This window comes from Drosophila persimilis, unplaced genomic scaffold (genome assembly GCF_003286085.1).
Source record: "Drosophila persimilis strain 14011-0111.01,24,50 unplaced genomic scaffold, DperRS2 tig00000431-arrow-pilon, whole genome shotgun sequence".
NCBI classification, from domain to species: domain Eukaryota; kingdom Metazoa; phylum Arthropoda; class Insecta; order Diptera; family Drosophilidae; genus Drosophila; species Drosophila persimilis.
The window spans coordinates 4,530,253-4,550,162 of record NW_020825312.1 but is presented as its reverse complement, the minus strand read 5'-3'; the positions used below and the strand labels follow the sequence as shown (position 1 = coordinate 4,550,162).

Here is a 19,910-nt window from a genome sequence, read left to right as displayed (position 1 = left end):
CCATGGAAGGAAAGAAGCAACAAATTAGCAACAGTCGTTCCTGTCTGCCTCTCTTTGCAATTGTTTTTTAGCGTCTCTTTTGCTCTATGTATAAACTGTTACAAGGTTTTGGCCACAAAGTTCCTTTTGTTCTAAGCAAACACAAACAGAAACACCAACACACACACATATCCATAATGGGCGCTGTGAGGCAGAAGCAGGACCCATCCAATCTCTCTCTATGTGTGTTTACCAAGAAAGCCTCCAAAAATAGTTGCTCGAAAATTTAAATATTGATTTTGAGCCCGCTCCCTTCTACAGCAAATATTTGCAATTCGAGCTGGAGCTGGAGCTGGAGCCGGAGATGGAGCCGGAGCTGGAGCAAGAGGAGCCCCTGGAATGGGCATCTGGCGGTAGTGGGAGAGCTGCAAATAATATCGGAGTCTTGGTCCTTGCTTTTGTCTTTTGGGCATTCGCAAACATGTTGCAAATACTTTTGTTTGCTGGGACTCGGAGCCGCACCATCAAAGGCCTCCTCTTAGGCATAATTTGCGTGCCTAATGAAAATTTCAACGCAAATTTCAATTGCAAATAGATACAGAATCTACGAGTATTTGTCCGGAATTAGCTGAACTCGGTCTACGCTGGTACTCCTAGTTTGGCTGGGTCTGGGTCTGGGTCTGGGCCTGGGCCTGGGCCTTGGCTCGGGGGAGAACCTTTGAAATTTGTGCATCACGGAATGAAAGTCACACTTAATTCTGATGTCTGCTAATTTATAGGACGGCGGGTACTTGATTAGATAATCCAGCCACAAGCACCCCTTTAGCAACCGCAAACGGTCCCTGATAATCATATCGTTGACGGGCTCAAGTTGGTATTCCTGCTATCGATGACTGCTTAAGCGGGCAGACATGTGATTTATATGGCCGGTGTGATGTGGAGTACTTTTTGCTGCTGATTGCTGATGAAATTATACACATTTGATAAACAAAAAACTGCCGACCAACTTTGGTCATTGCATTTGCTAATTCGTTTTGCATGCCAAAATTAGCCGCATTATTCAAATTCAAAGTCCAGAAGTGTTTTGGTAAGGGGCGGAAAAAGAGTGCCGATAAGGGCCGTCGATGGGGGGGCTGGTAAACAGTGGGGGAGGAAAGAGATAATTAGTTTCCAAGTCCTGACGAGAAGCTGCCAACTTTGGCAGACAAGAGCTGCATAATGAGTGTCAGTGGAGAGAGATAGAGCCATAACAGTGTTGCACAATTATATTGTGCCATCTAGTGTTGCATAATGGCAATGATAATGTAATGTAGAGAATAGTGACACTAAATAAATAGTTCATTGGTGAAAGAAAATGAAAGGAATCCAATGGAATGAATGTCAGTATATAGAAGTAGAGGCATAACAGTGTTGCACAGTGATTTTTTGCATTAAGGGAGTGATCACACGAAAAACATAGTTGATTTGTGAAAAAGTTAAAAGAAATCATATGTAGATAATGTAGTAGATAAAAGTAGAGGCATTACAGCGTTGCACAATGATATTGTGCCATCTAGTGTTGTAAAATAGCAACAATAATGGAATGTAGAGAATAATAATACTAAAAACCTAATTGTTTCGTGAAAGAAGATGAATAAAATCAAATCAAATGAATGCCAGTAGATAAAAGTATAGGCATAACAGTGTTGCACATTGATATTATGCCATCTGGTGATGCATAATGGCAATAATAATGGTATGTAGAGAATAATGACACTAAAAACGTATTTAATTAATTGTGTGCCAGTAGATAAAAGTTAAGGCATACAAGTGCTGCACAATGTTAATGTGCATTTCAGTGATGCCTAATGGCAATGTTAAGAGAGTGATGACACTAAAAACATGGTTAATTCGTAAGCCTGGTATTATCTCAAATTCGTTAAAATTTAAAAATAAAGAATATTTTGTTTACCCACTGGATTCGAACAGGAAAGTCTTTTCTTAGCTTCTAACTACATTATCGCCAGTTTCTGAATTATGAGCTGCACACTTCTGCCACCCTTCAAAAACAGAGCATGCCGTAATACTGGCATAATTCACCGATTAGATTGCCCCGTTCTTAGCCATAAACTCGAGAATCCGATTAGACTAATGCGAACGAGCGTTCCCCCCGCGACATTCCCCGCCCGACAGAAAACTTTAAATTAGACAAAGGCTGCAGCCTTTGTTCTCTCTCTCTGAAACTTCAGTTACTCGCAGAAAAGAAGTGCGAGAATAAAAATTTGCAGAAATTGTTGGGGTAATCAAATAAATTAGACAAGTACGTGCAAGTGCGTTATTTTCAGCACATTAAGTGATGATATTGTTTTTGTTGCCCCGAGCGCAATGACGGACCGACTGGGCGAGAGAATGGGCGAATGAGTGAGTGGGCAATGGGGGGGCACTGGCGGGGGGCTTGCCGGATGGAGCACTCTCCAAAAACTAGACTGAATGAATCAACTCGACGGGCTGTAATAGCCACTGACGCTGGGCCAAGCATTAAGACAATCATTTTAATTGGAGTGCCACTTGCGCGCACAGTACAAGCTATCCAAAAAAGGAAATCCCAACGAGAATGCTCCGGCTCCCTCTCTCTCGCTCTCTCTCTCTCTGGCTCTGTCTCATTGTCTGTCTCTGTCAGTCAATGGATGTCGGATGTGCCACTAAACGCTTAATAAAAAGTTTTTGGCTGCTATCGCTTCAGATGTTGTTTTTAGTTTTACTATTTCTTCTGGTATTTACTCTGAGGCTTAGGCGTCCAATACTCGAGAGTTAAGTAGATTTTATTTGATTTACTGGGCTGCTTGGCAAGAGCACTGCCACGATTGGAGTGCGGAATGATAAGTGCAAATAACTTGAAAAATAAGTACCTACCCACATATGGATCTTAGTCGGGTTTTAATTGGTATTGAATTGCATTCCCTATTAAGATCGAGCGGCAGACATCTGCATTGCTCGGCTACAGGCTCGTCCTTTCGGATCATGTTACTCATTACAGAAGGCTAAGCTCCATCCCAATCGATAGGACAAACAGAGCCAATATTTATAATTAAATTCGGTGTCCATCTGCTCCGTTCCACGGCCATGTATATATTCTATTCTGGTTATTAACAATCTAGTCAAATGAGCGTGTAGATGCCCAATCGAATTTAATTGAATTGTCCAGCGAAAATACCGCAATGAGGTAAATGTTATTAACTTTGCATTAGACACAATCCGGCAAACTCTCTGGCAAAGGGTCCATAAACAATGCCACCGACCACAGGCCTTGCCGCAAAGCCGCAATTGGAAATGCCTCATTGGACTGCCACAGTTGCAGCAATGTGCAATGTAATTACTACCGTCATGGCCTGTCCCTTTGAAATGAGTGTGATTTAATTTTTGGTTTAAATTTACAATTTTCAAAGCGTCAAGGCGTCAACACTGATTTACTGGTGGTTTTTACCAAAAACGAATCTATTACATTTGTACTTTAATCAGCCTCGAAAGCTATTCGCTCACACGAAGGACGGGGGGACGGAAGGTCGGAAGGACAGATGGACAGAAGGACAGGACTCTTTGCCATTTTCATCTAAATATGAAAAGGTCTTTGTGTTTGCTTGTGTGCCTATGTGTGAGGTTTGCATGAAAGGCCATTGAGCAGGAGTGTTCAAGTATTAGAGGGCTAACACGTCCACGTCCACGCGTACACCCACACCCACACCCACACCCATAAAACCCATAATACCCATAATACCCATACGCCTCCTGTTGCCTCACTTGTTTGCACATTTCTCATTTGACGCACTCGCTCGGCTTTCAATGTTAATTATACTTGTTGGACACACCCCTTCGCCGCACCCCCTCCCAATGCCACTCATTATGCAGTTCATATGGGATCCATGGAGCATATAAACCATATAAAAGTGAGCATGTTTTCAGCAGATTTTCCACCCTCATCCTTCCGTCCACGTCACGCCATGCCACGCCACGGCACGGCACACGTTTGTAAAGCCATTTGCGTGGGCCGTTTTAGTATTTTTTCAGCTTCTCACCTCGCGCTTTGCTCCTTTCGCGTGTCCAACATTTCAGCATTTTATTATAAATATTAAAATTAATCACTCAGCTAAGACGGGGGGGGGGAAGGGAGCCAGGGAAAGAGCAGGACCCGGACTCGGACTCGGTTTCGGTCAACGAAAATGTGTTCACCATTCGGAATGGTCCTTTAATTAGCCCGTTTCAAGCGGAATGTGACGGTTGATTACCGCTCAGATACCCCTTTCAGCTGTGCCAAAGGATCGTGCTGGAACCGCCCTTTTGTTTTGGCCTGGCCTTTGTAGAACTTGGAGTATCCGAATAAGATCGTGTATGCTGTGCATCGAATCACATAAAGGAGACACTTTCTTCTTCACTATCTAGGGTATTCCATTGCCCCTTAGACGCCCTCCCTTCTATGAGTTTTCGTGTGAAGAAACTCAAGAAGACGGACCTTTTGGCCCCTTCCCCTCTACGCGCTCGGATACTTGCGTGTATCGTAGTGTCAATGTGTCCCTGCCTTGTTTATTTGCCTTTTAATAGGGGCCTGTATTTCAGGCGGCGTGTTTTTTTATATCGCACTGGCAACACGCGACGCATACGCAATTTTCCCGCCTCAAATGAGGCTGTGGAATTTGGTCGACGGTAATGAAAACTATGCCAGTCAAGCAGGGATCAGAAAACCAATGCAGTACTTTTGTCAAATCAGCCGGGGCAGTCGGGGCAGTCGGGGCAGTCGGGGCAGTTGGGGCAGCCGGGGCAGTTGGGGCAGACGGAAACGGGGCCAATCTCCGTCAGCTCAACCGAACTCAATTGGGCATGGCGATGGCCAAGTTCTGGTTTTATTTTCATTTTCATTTGCCAAACGGGGCCACTTGAATGCGCAATGAAGCTGCCACCCAGAGACAGTCAGAGTCGGAGCTGGAGCTGGAGCCAGCAGCCACCAAAAAACAACAAGTTTCAGGGGAGCAAGAGAGCTCCAGTCGAACAAATTTTGAATTTTTGCATAAATTAAACGCGCTATTCGGTTATTTTCGTTGCAACATTTAAGCAATTTCCGTGACTATCGCTGGAGATTTGTTGCCACAGAATCTGCACTGGAAATCCGATGCTCAAAATTCATAGAACGAGAACGGCGACGAGTACGAGTACGAGTAGGAGAAAGGCCCAAAGAGAGGCCTGGGAGGGAATGAAAAGTGCAACAGCCCCACTCGAGCTTATTGTTGACATTAAGCGCCGCCAGGCTGATCTGCCCCCACCACCCAGCATCCACCCCCACCCCACAGAGAATCCCCATCCCAGACACAATCCTAGTGTTAATTAAGCTTACAGAACGAGGACCAGAAACGGCACAGGCAACGGGACAGGCAGCGGCAGGGGCAACGGCAGGGGCAGCGGCTGCGGCTGCGGCATAAAGCTGTTAAGTTTCTGTCCTGCCCTGGGCCTGTCCGCTGTTGTTTTAGCTGGCGGCAGCTTAATTATTTTCATGATTTTTCCATTTACAGTTTTACGTTCACATTTCCCGTCCGCTTTTCCTTTTGTCGAGTGTTTTTGGTTGTTTGTGGTCATTTCATTATATTAAATCAATTAATTTCCCCCCGTTTTTTACTCTGCATTTATGTTTTATTATTGTCGAGCGTGTCACTGAAATGCTAAATGGCTGGCCACTGAGATTATTTGCATATTTCAGATTTCATTGTGCAAGATTGCAGTCGGTTTGGGAATCCTTTTTTCAATCGAAATTTGCCGAAACTAATTTGATTTTATTTAAATTTGATGAGCCAATGCACCGATGAACCGGTGTTTAGTTTGCATACCTCCCAAATATGTATATGTAAATGGAAATAAATTGTTAAAACGAATGACATTTTAGCTTTAATTAGCCACGCCCCATTACATTTTTTCTTTTTGTATTGCTAACACATAAATATAAATATAAATATATCATGACTCAATTCCATTTTGCCCAACGGTTTTTGTAGACTTGTTTCGATTGAAAACTTTTAAAAGCTCGCTTTAATTTAATTTAATTTCATTAAAACGAACTTTTTGCGGGCCAAAACCAGAATAAACGAGAGAACAAATGAATGCAAAAAATAAAACTAAGACCAAAAAATACAAGATTTTGTCGGCTTTTGTTTTGATAAGCTCTGACTGGAGCGCCATATATGTATGTAGCACAGCTCCAGGTCCATATAGTACGAGCTTGTGTGTTTGCAGTTGGCTTTTTGTTGAATCGGGAAAATTTTGCATGATTACTCTTTTTATTTCTGTTTTGGCAGGGGAACTCTTTCTTTAATGGGATTTTTTTGTTTAAGCTAGCGTAGATTATTTGCCGAATGAGATAGCAAATCTGGAATCCGCCCAGTGGCGCTAAGCGGTTGCTAAGGTGAGTTTTCTTCACTGAATGTGGCCATAAATTCGATGTTGGGCTTTCATCAATCAGTTTTTGGAATATTACTCATACGCCGAGTGGCTTGTATCTATAGAACACTGCTAAAAATAGTTTGAATAGTGTGAATGTGTGTATATGCTGAGAGCGTGGAGCAATTTAAACGGCCTAGATTTCGTGGACAGCTGGTTGAATGCTCGCTCGCAATCCCGCACTCACAGAAATACTCATACTCACACTCATACTCATACTCGTACTCGTACGCTGAAAGCATCACGAGTTCTATTTTTCAATTATTTGTGAAAATTTTGAGGTCTCCCATCCTCCTTCTCCTCCTCCTCCTCGCACACAGGTCTTTCCGAGGAATTCCCCCATTATAACACCTTATCAGTTGCCTTATCTCCCCCCCTAATTCGCTCTGAAGCTGTTGGGTTTTGACCTTTTGGCCCAAAACATCACTAAGCTCTTTTCTGGGAAAGCCAATCATTATTTAAATAATGCTTTTAGTATTCTGCTTTCTGTGCAGTTCGTGTGGATATGCAAAATCTTGGGACAATGCATGGATGAATTAATATGCAGCATTTCGAAGGGGAGTTAAATGGAAAAACAAGCTGCGTGGTGAATGAAATTTACTTTATACTTATTATATTTATTTTATAAACTTTGGTATTCTTATTAAGTACTAGGAATATTCAAGTTTGGCTGTATTTGATAATATTATCACTTTTGTTTTTGCATTCAAAAAAAAAAAAAAAAAAATGTATAGCCAATATCTTTTATAAACATACATATTCTTTATATTAAAAAAAAAATACTAATTTAAAGAAAATATTGTTTTCTAATCAGTATACAATATTCCTTTTCTATATGCATTTTATTGATATTAATTTAATTTTCTTTCAGGCTCTGTAATGCTCTTCCACTTGACACATTCCTTTGATCACTTCTTACGGGCTCTTCTCGATTCTGGCTGGCAGAACCGCAGAGCTTTTCCAATTAGTTTAATGCATCATTTTGTCTTTTCGGCAGGAAGCCAAGGAAAACTCTTTCATACACATACTGCACGTCTATATAGTGCATATATGCATAAGTATATACTATGTATTTTGTTTAGACAGGCACAAGCCAAGTTTGTAACCACTTCATAACACTCGACGGCAAATGTCTTCGCTTGCATTCGTGCTTTTTGGCATTTTGCTTTTTGGTTTCTCTGTTGCTGATGTTGTTTTTATATAAACAAGAAATGCGGCTACAACAAAACAAAAAATATATTTTACGGCTTGGTAGTGCCGTTGGAAAAGTTTATTTCGTTTTTGGCTCTTTAGTTGGCTTTTCCTATTTTCGTTCCGCAGACAAAACGGCGGCGGGCACGTCTTCCGGTTGAGAACGGAATCGGAATTATAACTAGGCGAAATTTGATTACGGTGGATGTCAGAGAGTCGGAATGGGTATGGGAATTGCAGAACTTGTTAATTTGAATGGAAACTGAAGGGAAACACAGACACAGACACAGTTAGGGGAACAGAACCAGACACCCAGACACCCAGGCAGATGGATAGACAGATGGATGATTGCTCGGCGGCAATTGCAGAGGAATTCCTCTCAAAATGCCAATAGATCGAGCCCAATAGAGCGCTCGATGCAATTATCTGAGTATCTGAGTATCTGAGGCTGGTTGAGACACGCGAGGTCGAACTTACAGATGGATACTCCCACACGCCACACGGCACAGGGCACACGGAGGCAGAAACCACACGAAAACTGACTTCCGCGGAGGAGATTTTCTCGAAGTCCGAACCGAAACCGAACCGAACCGAAACGAAACGAAGCGAACCGCACGTGGCGACAGTCAAGCAGCAACTGAATTCAGCCTCAGCTGGAGAACGGCAGAGGCAGAGACAGAAGCAGAGCGTTCAGCCAGAGCTGGCGGAGCAGAGCGGAATCGGCTCAGAGCGAAACCTGCCGTGAGTGGAAAGCCGGCGAAAGAGCATAGCAAAACAGAACAGCGAGGGCCCAGAGAGAGTGGGCTCGCGCAACAGGTTGCTCTTCTGGTCATTTAGCCTCGTTAAGAGTGCACGACCATGCTCCTCTTTGGGTCACACTCTGCGTATGGGCGATGTGCATACATATGTACATATGTACGTATGGGTATCGGTGTGCTGGTGCGCGTGTGTGTGCGTGCCGGCAAATCGCCGACAAATTGTTCAGAAAGTGCACATGACTCGGATTACGAAATGGGTTTGTCTTAGCCTCCAGCTCCTGCTCAAGCTCCAGCTCCTGCCTTGGCCGTCTCGTCCAGCTGTGGCCTGTCAAAGTTCCTACACAAACAATAATTGTACAATGGAGAGACCAGCGCAGAACTGGGCATAGATCTAAATACTCGTAAGTATGGGATTTGTAGTCCGGTCTCCGGCTCTTGTATAATTTATACCGATTATATAATTAAGGATTTTCAACGTCTAAGGACTAGTTTGTGCTAACAATGGGAAAGTCAAGGAAACTTGCTGGTCGTTCGAGCCATGAGCGAAGCGAGTATAAAAACTGGAGTGGCCAAAGTCCTTTCTATTAATTTCTGCATTCAAACCCAAATTTTAATACAAATTAATACGAAAAAAATAACACAAATTTGAAAACATAGTAGGTGTGTATAGAATTGTCAGCGTGTCTGTCGTCAACGGTGTAGCAGCGTCTATTCAGAAGAAAGCTCAGGAGAAGCAGAAGGCTCTGCAACAGGCTGAGGGTCCGAGTCTGGATGGGGAACTTCCTCTGGAGCTGGAGCAGAGTCCAATGGGATGATCGTTTCAGATTCCAGACGTTGAGCCACGGATGCATATACTGGATTGGATAGAGACGCAACGACATTGTCTACCAATATATTGTAAATATCCTTGACAACATACGCCACATCGGCTGGCGCTGGGTCACGGATCGAGGCCAGGGCATTTTTAACAGAAATATTTATCACCTTCAGCTGATTGTTCATATCCTGTATTTTCCGGAGACTCTCGCGGGATTTCACTAGGGCAGCACTGATGCGATCCAACAGGGCCTGATCCTCGATACGCCTGTTGGCCGCATTCTCCCGAAGACATTCCAGCATCATGAAGCGGTTGCTGATATTCATAGGCATCTTGCGTACTTGTGAATTCACAGAATACACAGAATACACACAAAATATAATATTTTTTTATTTTTATTTAAATGTAGGACTATAACTTGTTATTCCGTACGAGCTGGGGCTTATACTGATAGTTTCAAATGTTGGATGCCTAGGGGGAGGGTGAAGGAGAAACTGTAGCCTGCTGGGTTTGTTGCTCAATTAGATGATTGTCATCAATTATAATAATTAACTGAGTAAGCCGATTAGGTGGCTTATCAATTAAACATTATGAGAGTTTCCCACAGGCCACACCTCTCCTCCTCTACCGGCAGGCGAAAAATCAATGTCGCAATAAACATAATCGTCATTATCCTATTTAATGCTGCTCAAGAGGCCGAGGGACACCACAGTACACCACAGTACACCAGAGGAAGGACACTTTTATGATGGCATCGTTGGCTTCAGCTTCCGCCTCCGCCTCCGCCACTGCCTCTGCTTCTGATTCTGATTCTGATTCTGCTTGGTGGTGCATTCATAATTGATCGACCTGTGGGCACCAGCGTGTCCTTTGGTACGGGATAGGCGATTAAGCAAAGTGAAGACTAAGAGCTTTAGTATCATTTCGCTTGGTGCCCCAACCAAAGGGATTCCTTTGCCACATTACCTAAATCTCTTTATCCGTAGCCCTTTTATTTCATTCAATTTTAAATGTGCCAGAATGGTGGAAAAAATCCTTTGTTAATTGGTCAAAGTCCTTGATTTTCCCTCAAGAGGGGGACTTGAAGATGGGGGCCCAAGAAGAGAGTATAATAAAATCAGTGTGCATGCTCGGCTCTATAGCTGAGGTGTCACTATACCATTTGGCCATGGGATTGATGATAGGTCAAGAAGTAGCCAGAAAAGATGCTTGGAATGTTGCGTGGTGGTATGTTTTATTTATCGTCTAAGAGTAGACGTTCGAGAGTATATGAACATCGGTGCGACGAAATTATATTCCCTAATGGTTTCTAATTAGATTAATAGGCAAATAATACTGGCCCGACTGCCCCGGCCGCCTTGCGGTCTAGGTCAGTGTCAATATGATAAGGGTGTAGTGGGGTTGGTAACTGCCTTTTCTGCTCTGTCAGCTGGTCTAAGAAGGCAGAAGGAAGCTAAGCTGAGAGGAGTCACAATGCGAAGCTTAAGATTTGGCCTTAATTGAACGCCAGAAAGGGATCAACTTTAAAAGGGAGCTCGGCACATCGAAAAGTCATCAAGTGGAGTGGCAACAGTTAATAAATAATTTACTTTAGGCCTCTCCAAAGAGCGAGAAAGCACACACTTTAATTTGAATATGCCCAAAACATCATTATTTTGGTTGCAAACTAGTTAGCTTTTCCCCCCATAGCTCGCCCCAGCAGCCATGATGTAAATGGGAAATTCTATCAATTTTCCATTCAATCATTTCTTCCACCGGCGCTCCTAAGCCGACTATGCAAATTGAAGTCAAGAGGCATTAAGTCGAATCCCGAAACTAAAATGCTACTCGATGACACAATTGTCGGGGCTTTATCGGCTTATTCCTATGCATGACTGCAGACACTCACACAGACCCATAATCTGGTATCGCAAAGGAAAAAGCTTTGCGAATTTTCCACAGTTCTCTCCACATTTTCTAGCTGGTGTCGAACTCATGTGCATACATGCACACACATATCAGATAAACCATCTTTTTGGAAACACTGTTTCAAAGTAGTACACTTTGGCTTTAACTGGAAGCTGACATCATGCAGCAATGCCTAAAGTATTTTCGCCTGGCTGGGGAGCATGACAGGAGTACACACTATAATCGTTTAAAGGACACGAAACGTTCTGGTTTCGATAGACTAAACTGCTCATCGATTCAGTGAGGAGAGCTGTGCGTAAAATTCCACATACTCTCAGCTCATATTCGTTCTTATCATTTCTTTTCATTCATTTTTATTTTATCTGCAGAAAATGTGAATGGCAATCACCTTCCGACATCTCCAAGCTTTTAATTGACAAATTTAAGCCGCCCTTTGTGGACCTTGCCAATGTCATTGCCAAGGGTTGTAGTTCACTTCCGACAAAATACCATAGCCTGTACACGTTTTCTCTTTAAGCCAAACGTAGAACGGAATTGACAGCAGGCCGAAATTGGCTCCAGAATTGCAGTTAACCATTCTCTATTCCAGCCATCCAGCCATCCAGCTGTCCTGCCAGCCCAGTTTGAAATTGATGTGCGGTTGAAAGGTGATTTATTGCGACCAATGAAGGAAAGGACTCTCCCTCTCTCTCTCTCTCTCTCTCTCTCTCTCTGACTTTCTCTGTCTATCTGTCTGTCTGTCTGGCTTTGTATTTCGGCCAACAAGTTTCGGTTAGGTTTTCATTATATTTTATTTTATTTTATTTTGTAATTCAATCAAGCAAACCTTTTTCAGCTATTTCAGCACTTCCAGCATTATTGATGATGAACACCGAATACTAAAGGCTAAATGTCACAAAAGAGAGAGGTTCAGATAGGTCAATAATTTATAGCATAATATCGGCTACATGCATACTGTGGGTACGTGTATGAGTTCGAATCGAATAAGCCCGCCAAAATGGAAAATCAGTAAGGAATCCAACTTCGGTTCGCCTCAGTTTAAATGCCCTCTAAATCTGTATATTTCGTAACTGAGGAAGCTATGAGTTATGCAAAAACTTTGGAGAAACCGCGATCCTTTGGTTAGATTATCCCTGGCAACAAAACAGTTTTCCTCCAAATAACTTGGGATCGGAGATGCTTCTTCTTGTTCGTTGGCCTCCGCAGCGATAAAATAATAATATAATACAATAAAAACCAAGGAGTATATAAAGTTTTCCGCCTCACTTCACTCCAATGAAACTTGATGGAATGCTCGTAAGTCATTTGACAGTCTAAATAGCTTTCGACCCAAATCAATATAAAAATGCCAGCTATAAAAGAGAAGCACGAAATGCCAAACAATCTTTTATGAAAATTTTACACTCGACCGAGCATTTTCTATTAATTTTTCGGGACCATGAGTGGATAAAGTGATTGAAGATGTTGAAAAATGTTTGCCTTAAAGTTGTGTAGTTGTGTTGGAATAAAAAGTTGCCTGGCATCGCGGAGATTGCCTTGAACTTTACTCATTATCCCTACTATTAACTGTCGCTCTACAGCCGTGTCGCAATACTCGCTAGCAGAGCTGGAAGCTGGAGCTCGACTCAACTATGCCAACTACTTACAAAAGTTTCCCCGACTCCCCCAGGGCACACTCGCAACACCTATCATTTGCATCTGTCTTTCACCGCTGTCTCACGGACACTTCCTCTTGGGTGTCAGAGGCATCCATATCCGTGTCTGTGTCCGTGTCTGTGGCCGTGTCCGTGGCCGTGTCCGTGTGCGTGTCACTTGGCAGCCATCGCAAGTCAAACACGAAAAGTTCGATTGCATTTTTGGTGGTTAGGTGGTTTGGTGGTTGGGTGGTTGGGTGGTTGGGAGGCTTTGCTTTCCGCCTCTTCACTTGTGTGTGGCACGGCACGTGTCTGCGGAAAGACGCATACGCCACGTTGCCACGCGAATCGTTGACTAATTAAACTAATCTCTCCGCCTGCCTCGATGGCTGAGCAAACACCTTGAGCTGAAATTATTCCGGATTGCCTCCCCTGCTGTGCTGTGCTGCGCTACTCGTCTGTTTCCCAGAGCGCAGCACAAAAGTATATTTCACTTTTATTTCCAACATTTGCTGTGATTTCAGTTTCGCTTTCCCCATTTTTCAGGGGTTTTCCCGCTTTGCAATTTAATTTTTATGCTTTTCTTTTTTCCAGCTTACTCGCCATGTTTGCGTAGCTGAAATTGTTTTCCATTTGAGGTTGTCTGCCTCGCCTCGCTCCGCCCCCGCCCTCGGGGAGTCGAAAGTCGGGATGCCAGAAGGAAGCACAAGAGATATAGGGCTGGGGACGGTTTAGAGTTGCAATTTGGGGTTCCCTGTTGGGTATCTGTTTCAAGTGGCACAGGGCCCACAACCTGTGCGATGATAACGAGTAAATGCTGCTCTGGGCATTGGGAATTGCATTGGGTTGGCCGCATAATTCATCCTTCTATTTACTAGGGGTATTCGCTGTTTTGGATAAGCCCCGCGACTGTAGAAAGTAATCGGGGAGGCTCAAGTGTTCTGCGAGTGCTCTCTAAAAATGTCCTACCATGCGAACTTTCGTTGTAGGAACTTGTATTTTAAATATCCTTTTAGATTTCCGACTCTATAAGGCGTTATGGGTCTTAATTTCATGTGGAGGTGTTCTGCGGGAAGACACTCTCTCTTGCTAGTGCTGGAACTGTTCAGCCTACCCTTTCTTTTAATGAACGCACCATGCAAATCGATTGGTGGTCTCTACTCCAAGAGAACCCAGACCTTTCTGCTGTAGGTGGGGGCCCGTTAGTACAACTTGGCCGACCGGTGGCACAGCAATGTGGACCGCAACAAACGTGACAAAAATGAAACCAAAGGTGAGTTCAATGAATCGGGCAGATGTCTACATAGACGGAGGGGGAGAGGGAGAGAGAGAGAGAGCGAGAGCCTCACTAAAAACTGCCAATGTCATGCACAGATATCGTTGAAGTCGCTGCTGCTTCTCTTATCAGCAATTACGGAGGCGAGCTCTGGCAAGTACCGCAACAACGATGATAGAGGAATAATCTATGACTATGCCAACAGTTCCAGCCTCATGCCGGGAAACATCACAAGTGCGGTGGACAAGGAGTGCCATGACTTCAACCAGATAGCGAGATGGATCAACCTCCAGGTGGTGCTGAACGGGAAGGTAACGCGGTTCAATCAGCGTCTGGGCAAACTGCTAGTCGGCCTCAACAACACGGCCCCGGTGGAGCACTGCTGCTTCTACGAGAAGACCACGATGAAGAAGATCGTGGACTATTTAAACAGCGTGGCCAAAGACCAAGCTAGCTCGACGGAGGTGAAGTTAAACCCCCTCAAGCTGGTCGGGGAGTTGGGCCAGGACCTGGACAACATTCTGGGCCAGATGGGAAAGCTCATTAACCAGGACATAAAGAGCTGTTGTGACCAGCTGGCTGAGGGCCTCAAGAAACAGAAAGCGGATCTGGGGAAAAACTTGGAGGAGCTTCGGAGGAAGCTGGACAAAGCTAATGGAGAGCAAGGCAAGGCGGCGGAGGAGCTGAAGAAAAAGCAAGCAGACCTGGAGGAGCAACTGGCGGATTTACGGGAGCAGATGGAAAAGATTGAGGAGAAATTAAGAAAGAGCGGAGAAGGTGTCGGCACCAAATGTTGCGCGGAACTCGGTGAGAAGCTCCAAGATTTAGAGGGCCAAGCTAAGAAGGACAAGACTGAAGCTATCGACAAGGCCAAGGAGATTGACAAAAAGCTAGAGGATCTCACAGAAGGACAAAAGGATCAGGACGACAGACTGAAGGACATCCAGAAGAAAATGGACGATAGACTGAAGGATATAGCGAGCGCCATTGACATGTGCAAAGAGAACTGCGGCAATGGATCGACTGGAGGATCAAACGCAAGCACTTCCGACTTGGAAACGAGAGTTGAAGCCCTACGGAAATTAGTCGAGGATCTTTCCAAAAGGATTGCTGATCTGAGTCCTTCGGAAGGGTCTTCCGGCATTAAAGAGAAAATAAAATCTTGTCAAGAGATTGGAAAACTGCTAGCCACCATAGAAACTATGCTTCAGCAGGCTATTAAAGGACAGAATCCAGCGGGAGAATCAGCCGATAGCAGTAAAAATGGGCTAAAAAAGGGAAACAATCTCGAAAAGCAGGTGAAAGACCTGCAGATACAAGTAGACAGGTCCAGGCACTGCTGTAAGTTCCTCGATGGTATCGGGAATGATGCGGATAACCTAAGCAGTAATGTCGAAAAAACAAATAAAACCTATACCGATCACATTAGTGATTTGGAAAAGCAAACGGGGGACCTCAAAAAAAGGGTGGATGAAGCTCTGGAAAAGATAAAGGCGCTTGGATCCCAAAAAGACTCTGACAATGGCAGTGGCAATGATGACCTGCTGACGGATCTGGACAGACTCCAACAGAATCTGCACAACTCCACGAAAGATATTGAAAATCTTCAGACTCAGCTGGATAATATGATGGCTCACATTGCGGTGCTAACGAAAACCATCAAGGATAGGTTCGCCATGACAGAAGATCTCAACAGCCGGCTGCTTCGCTTGGAGGAAGCTGTCGAAGACCTGAGGAAGGATATTGATAAGACGCTGAAGGTAGTCCAGCGCATTAAGGACCTGGAGAAACTCCTCGATGATGCGTTGGAAAGGCAAAAAAAACTGGAGATCCAGGTGAAGAGTTGCCTTACCAAGTGCAAGGCCATGGACTCGATAGATGATCTCATTGATCGCATTGAGGATCTGGAGAGGGCGATCAAGCCCCAAGAAACAACCACAGAGAAGCAGCCACGGAGTACGACGCGAGCCACAACGAGGGTAGAGGCCTGGGTGGGCGGGATCGACGTGGTGACCCCATTCGTTCAGCCAAATTAAATGTTCGTATTAAACTTTGACAGCTAATCCGGCGGTGTTTTTATACTTTTAGAAATCGAAACTGAACCCCACTTTGAGTATTTAGCTACTTTGACTTGGTGCTCAGATTTTACAGTCAAAAATGTTCAATCGAAATGTTTAAATCAAAAGCACTGCGATGTGAGGAGACGGGTCTCGATGCTGGCCTGCAGGAGTGCCAGAAGTTGAAGGACGACCTCGGAGACTGCCTGAATATCGTTGAGCGCCTAAGCCGCAAAAACAGTGATCCAGACGAGGGTCGCCTTTCCGTGGACTGCCTGGGCTCAGTCTCTACTATAGAGACAAGCAGCTGCCCTGACTTGAGTAGCAGTTCCTTGTTGCTGCAGGACTCGGAGGGGAACCAGATGAACACTCCAGCGGAAGCCAGAAGCGGCCAGAAGCTGCGCAGCTCCTACGTCGACATACGCACCAAATGCATTAAGCTCAAGCGCGAGCTGGAAGGCACAGTGTCGCTCGCCAAACACATAAGCGGATTGGCCCATCGTCAACGGAATAGGGACTATAGCATTCCAGAGGAGAAACCGCCGACTACCTGGAGAATCTAGGAAGAAATCTTCGGAACAATGGTGCAACAATCAAAGTTTTGGCTGCCGGTGATCGGGACGCACAAATTGCAAATTTTCTCGACATTTGGCAGCTTTTATTAAAAATTACTGTCACCATAAGACGAGACAGAGAAGTTGAGCAACTTTCAAAACTAATTTGGCTTGACATGAAAATAAGGCAAAGTTTTTCACTGTTTCCATACCCGGTAGTCTTAGAGCACAGGGGTATATATGTTATTCGCGAAATGTGTGCAACGGACCACTGTTTCCTTCCCATTCCGATGATCCAAGCTGTTTCCAACATTGTTCCATTCTCTGTCGTGGATTCCAGGCGGGTAAATGATGCTCCCATTGGCAGTGATCAAACGCGTTGGCGATTCGTTCCTAACTAACGGGTATTTGGCAGACGGAATGTCGACTACATGTCCTTTGCTGGGCCCCACGACGGGCGGACGATGATGCTCGTAGAACAGGAACAAGTCAGATGCATGTTTATGTGCACGACAATGGGTAAATACAAATACTCGGGACAGGCGAAAGAATATGGGAAAATATGAGAAATTGCCAGCGCAAAACTTGAGATAATGTAATGCAAAAGTGGCCCTGGACCAGGACCAGGGCCAGGACCGGGACCAGACACAGACGCAAGTTTTTCCCAACGCTTTTCCAACTTTGCGTTTTCCCTCTGCCCTGCCGAGGGTATTTGTGCGGGCCCAAGTTGAACATTATTTTTTGTGTTGCCTGTTAGCTTGCCTCGAAAGGGGAATCCCCGCACTTCGTTAGAGGAACAAGTAGCCGGGAGCTGGCCAGCTGGACGGCTGGACGGCGGGACTGGGAAGGGACATAAAACAGTGAAGTTTTGCATATTTAAAGTAATATCAAGGGGAAAACGAAACTTTTCTTTTTCATTATTATTCTTGTTTTCTGTTATTTTTTGCGTTATTACCCCAAGGGGTAGAAATGCGGGCAGGCAGTGCGCTCTGTTCCATTGAATAAGGACACACAAGCAGGGGTCCTCAATTGGGTTCAAAAGGTGTTCATTGAGTGAGTGCTGCGGTCATTCATTATGATGGGGTCCAGAGTACCCAGAGGACAGAGTGGAGAGGACTTTCAGATGGAGTGGAGGGCGGCCAGAAGCCAGAAGCCATAAGCCAGAAGAGCAGGTAACTTGCGTATTGAATGAAAATGAAGTTTAGTTTTCTTTAAGCTTGTTCAAGCTGAACAGAGCTCATTCACCTCAATCGGATCGTCATTCTGATGCATTTTCTGCACTCATTGTAAGCCCATAAAATGGCAAACTTCATGGCACTTTCTTTCCCCCATAAATGATAGGAGGACCTGCTCGAGTTTCCGTTTTTACTTCGATGCCTGCTACCCGTAGTTGTGCCCCAATGTGGCTGCCACGGCTAACATTGCCATTAAAATCCGCTTTATGGGGCCTACGTCTCTGCTCGGCCATCGATTGATAGGAGAACGAAAATTTATTAGCTCTTTAATGGCCTACAGAGGTCGGACCAAGTCGGACCAGGCCGGGGCCACAGAACAAACCCAACTTGGAATAATGAAAAGTGCTGGCTCTGGCTCTGACTCTGCCGTTCCCGAAAGCAAACCGAAAGTGGTGTAAGAGGTGCAGCCACACCTCTTAGTTGTTGAGACCTATTCACAGACAACAACAGTTTCCTTTAGACCAGATGTGTCTGGGTCTGGGTCGGGGTCTGGCCAAGCTTGAGTCAAAACAAAAGCCAAAAATCAAAGTCAAAACATCACCAAACCGTTGTTCACGTCTCCCCACCCCACAGAACGGGAGTCTGTGGGTATCTGTGAGCCTGTATCCTGTATGCTTTCAACCTCATGCTCTGGCTAAGTGTATCCGGAATTGGTTCAATACCGACGGAAACCGCAGCAAACTTCTCCGTGGGTTCGGCCCCTTTGTGTGCGTTACTGAGGCCATTTGTGAGAGATTTCGCAAACAAGTTTGTTTAATTAAGATTTCCTGCGGGTCAGTTGATTGACTTTAAGTGCCGAAAACTAACCGAATTAATGAGGGAAGCCCCAGGAAACGCCGCAGGATAAGAAGAGATGAGCAGATGAGGGTGTCTGGTAAAATCCACACACAAGAAACCCTTCAGTGGGAATGCTTTCAATGCTTAGAGATTTTTGATGCGCCCTGATCAATCGCTCTAGGTTTCTAGATATACATAGGTAATATAGGTAATTACTTTAATATTTTATCAGTATGTTAAAATTGGTTAATAGAACCTGTTTGGATCAGCACTTTATTTGTGTGTTTATGAAGCTCAACTACTCATTCAACCGTGCAGCTGAGTCGGGCCCAAAAGAGATTCCAAGCTAACTAAATTAATGGCACAGTCGGGGGGTAAATACCGAAAATAGAGACCCAGAAAAAACCGAACAAGTTCCTTGGAAAGACCACACAGCACAGCTCATAAATATGTAGGAATCCCCAAAGGGGCAGAGGCAAACACGCTAAGCACTTCCGTATGAATAAATATTTAATCAATCAATTTCGACAATTTTCCTTTTTCGAGGCTCGTCAAATGCATAAACTGAACGGATACATTTTCATCTACCCATGATGATGATGGTGATAGGAATGATGAGGTTGATGAGATTGAGATTGAGAATGGGGATGGGAATGAGCAAAGGAATGGGCAGGAGGTTTTGGAGGATGGGATGCCCTTGTCGCTGTCGTTGAGGCATAAAACAAGTCAGACACATAAAAGAAGATTTGATTGAAATGCTAATTTCCACAGATTACAACCAAGAGTTTTTCACTCAGGAAAAGAATTCGAGTCCTTGGTAGATGGACAGCTCCATTTGGACTTAGTCATCATCATCATCAGGAGGAGCTTCAAAGCCATGGCATGACAGGACACTTCTCAGTCGAAGCCCATCAACCGCAGCCCTGTTTAGCTTCAGTTTCAGTTTCAATTTCGGTTTCATTTTCAATGCGATTGATTTTCCACGAATGCTCATTTCCCACTCACTTTTTCAGCAGCGATTATCGAATCGTTATTAGTTTGTCCGCTGCCTGTGACAGGTAACATTGAACTTGGGGATTGAATGGGACTGGCTTTGGCTCTGTCTCTTTTATTCAATGTGGGCTACATATTCCAAGTGCTGTTCACCTGTGCGTGAGTTCATGATGATTTTTTCAGCATGATTTACAGTCTGAACGAATCTTCTAGGGTTAGCCCTTGGTTTTGGGGTTGTCGGGACAGTTGCTTGGGACAGAACTTCAACGCGATCC

The 19,910-nt window shown here is 44.5% G+C and overlaps 4 protein-coding genes across 8 annotated transcripts in view; 2 read left to right on the top strand and 2 right to left on the bottom strand.

Annotated features, from left to right (window-relative positions):
- Window positions 1–19,910, bottom strand: part of LOC6597120 (venom dipeptidyl peptidase 4) — a 68,822-nt gene that overhangs the window by 26,452 nt on the left and 22,460 nt on the right. For 2 of the 5 annotated variants that reach the window (XM_026989797.1, XM_002022241.2), the window contains exon 1: window positions 8,104–8,231. The exons of 1 other annotated variant lie outside the window; for it this stretch is intronic. The gene's annotated coding sequence lies outside the window, so the exon portion shown is untranslated. Of the gene's footprint in view, window positions 1–8,103; window positions 8,232–19,910 lie in introns of those variants that run through there. 2 more of the 5 variants (XM_026989799.1, XM_026989800.1) reach the window with 1 other exon arrangement.
- LOC6597124 lies at window positions 9,015–9,545 on the bottom strand. The gene has a single exon (XM_002022245.2). The coding sequence runs from the start codon at window positions 9,531–9,533 to the stop codon at window positions 9,093–9,095; it is 441 nt and encodes a 146-aa protein (XP_002022281.1). The 5' UTR covers window positions 9,534–9,545; the 3' UTR covers window positions 9,015–9,092.
- Window positions 13,880–16,055, top strand: LOC6597091 (myosin-1). The gene is made up of 2 exons (XM_026989575.1): window positions 13,880–13,944; window positions 14,039–16,055. The coding sequence occupies exons 1-2, from the start codon at window positions 13,880–13,882 to the stop codon at window positions 16,053–16,055; spliced, it is 2,082 nt and encodes a 693-aa protein (XP_026845376.1).
- Window positions 16,190–16,798, top strand: LOC6597092. The gene has a single exon (XM_002022247.2). The coding sequence runs from the start codon at window positions 16,190–16,192 to the stop codon at window positions 16,637–16,639; it is 450 nt and encodes a 149-aa protein (XP_002022283.1). The 3' UTR covers window positions 16,640–16,798.

Excerpts from the sequence above, each read along its gene's own strand:
- LOC6597124 (XM_002022245.2), bottom strand. The coding sequence starts at position 9,533 with ATGCCTATGAATATCAGCAACCGCTTCATGATGCTGGAATGTCTTCGG.
- LOC6597091 (XM_026989575.1), top strand. The coding sequence starts at position 13,880 with ATGCAAATCGATTGGTGGTCTCTACTCCAAGAGAACCCAGACCTTTCT. Across the intron at positions 13,945-14,038 it reads TCTGCTGTAGGTGGGGGCCC|ATGTCTACATAGACGGAGGG; the intron begins GTTAGTACAACT and ends TGAATCGGGCAG.
- LOC6597092 (XM_002022247.2), top strand. The coding sequence starts at position 16,190 with ATGTTTAAATCAAAAGCACTGCGATGTGAGGAGACGGGTCTCGATGCT.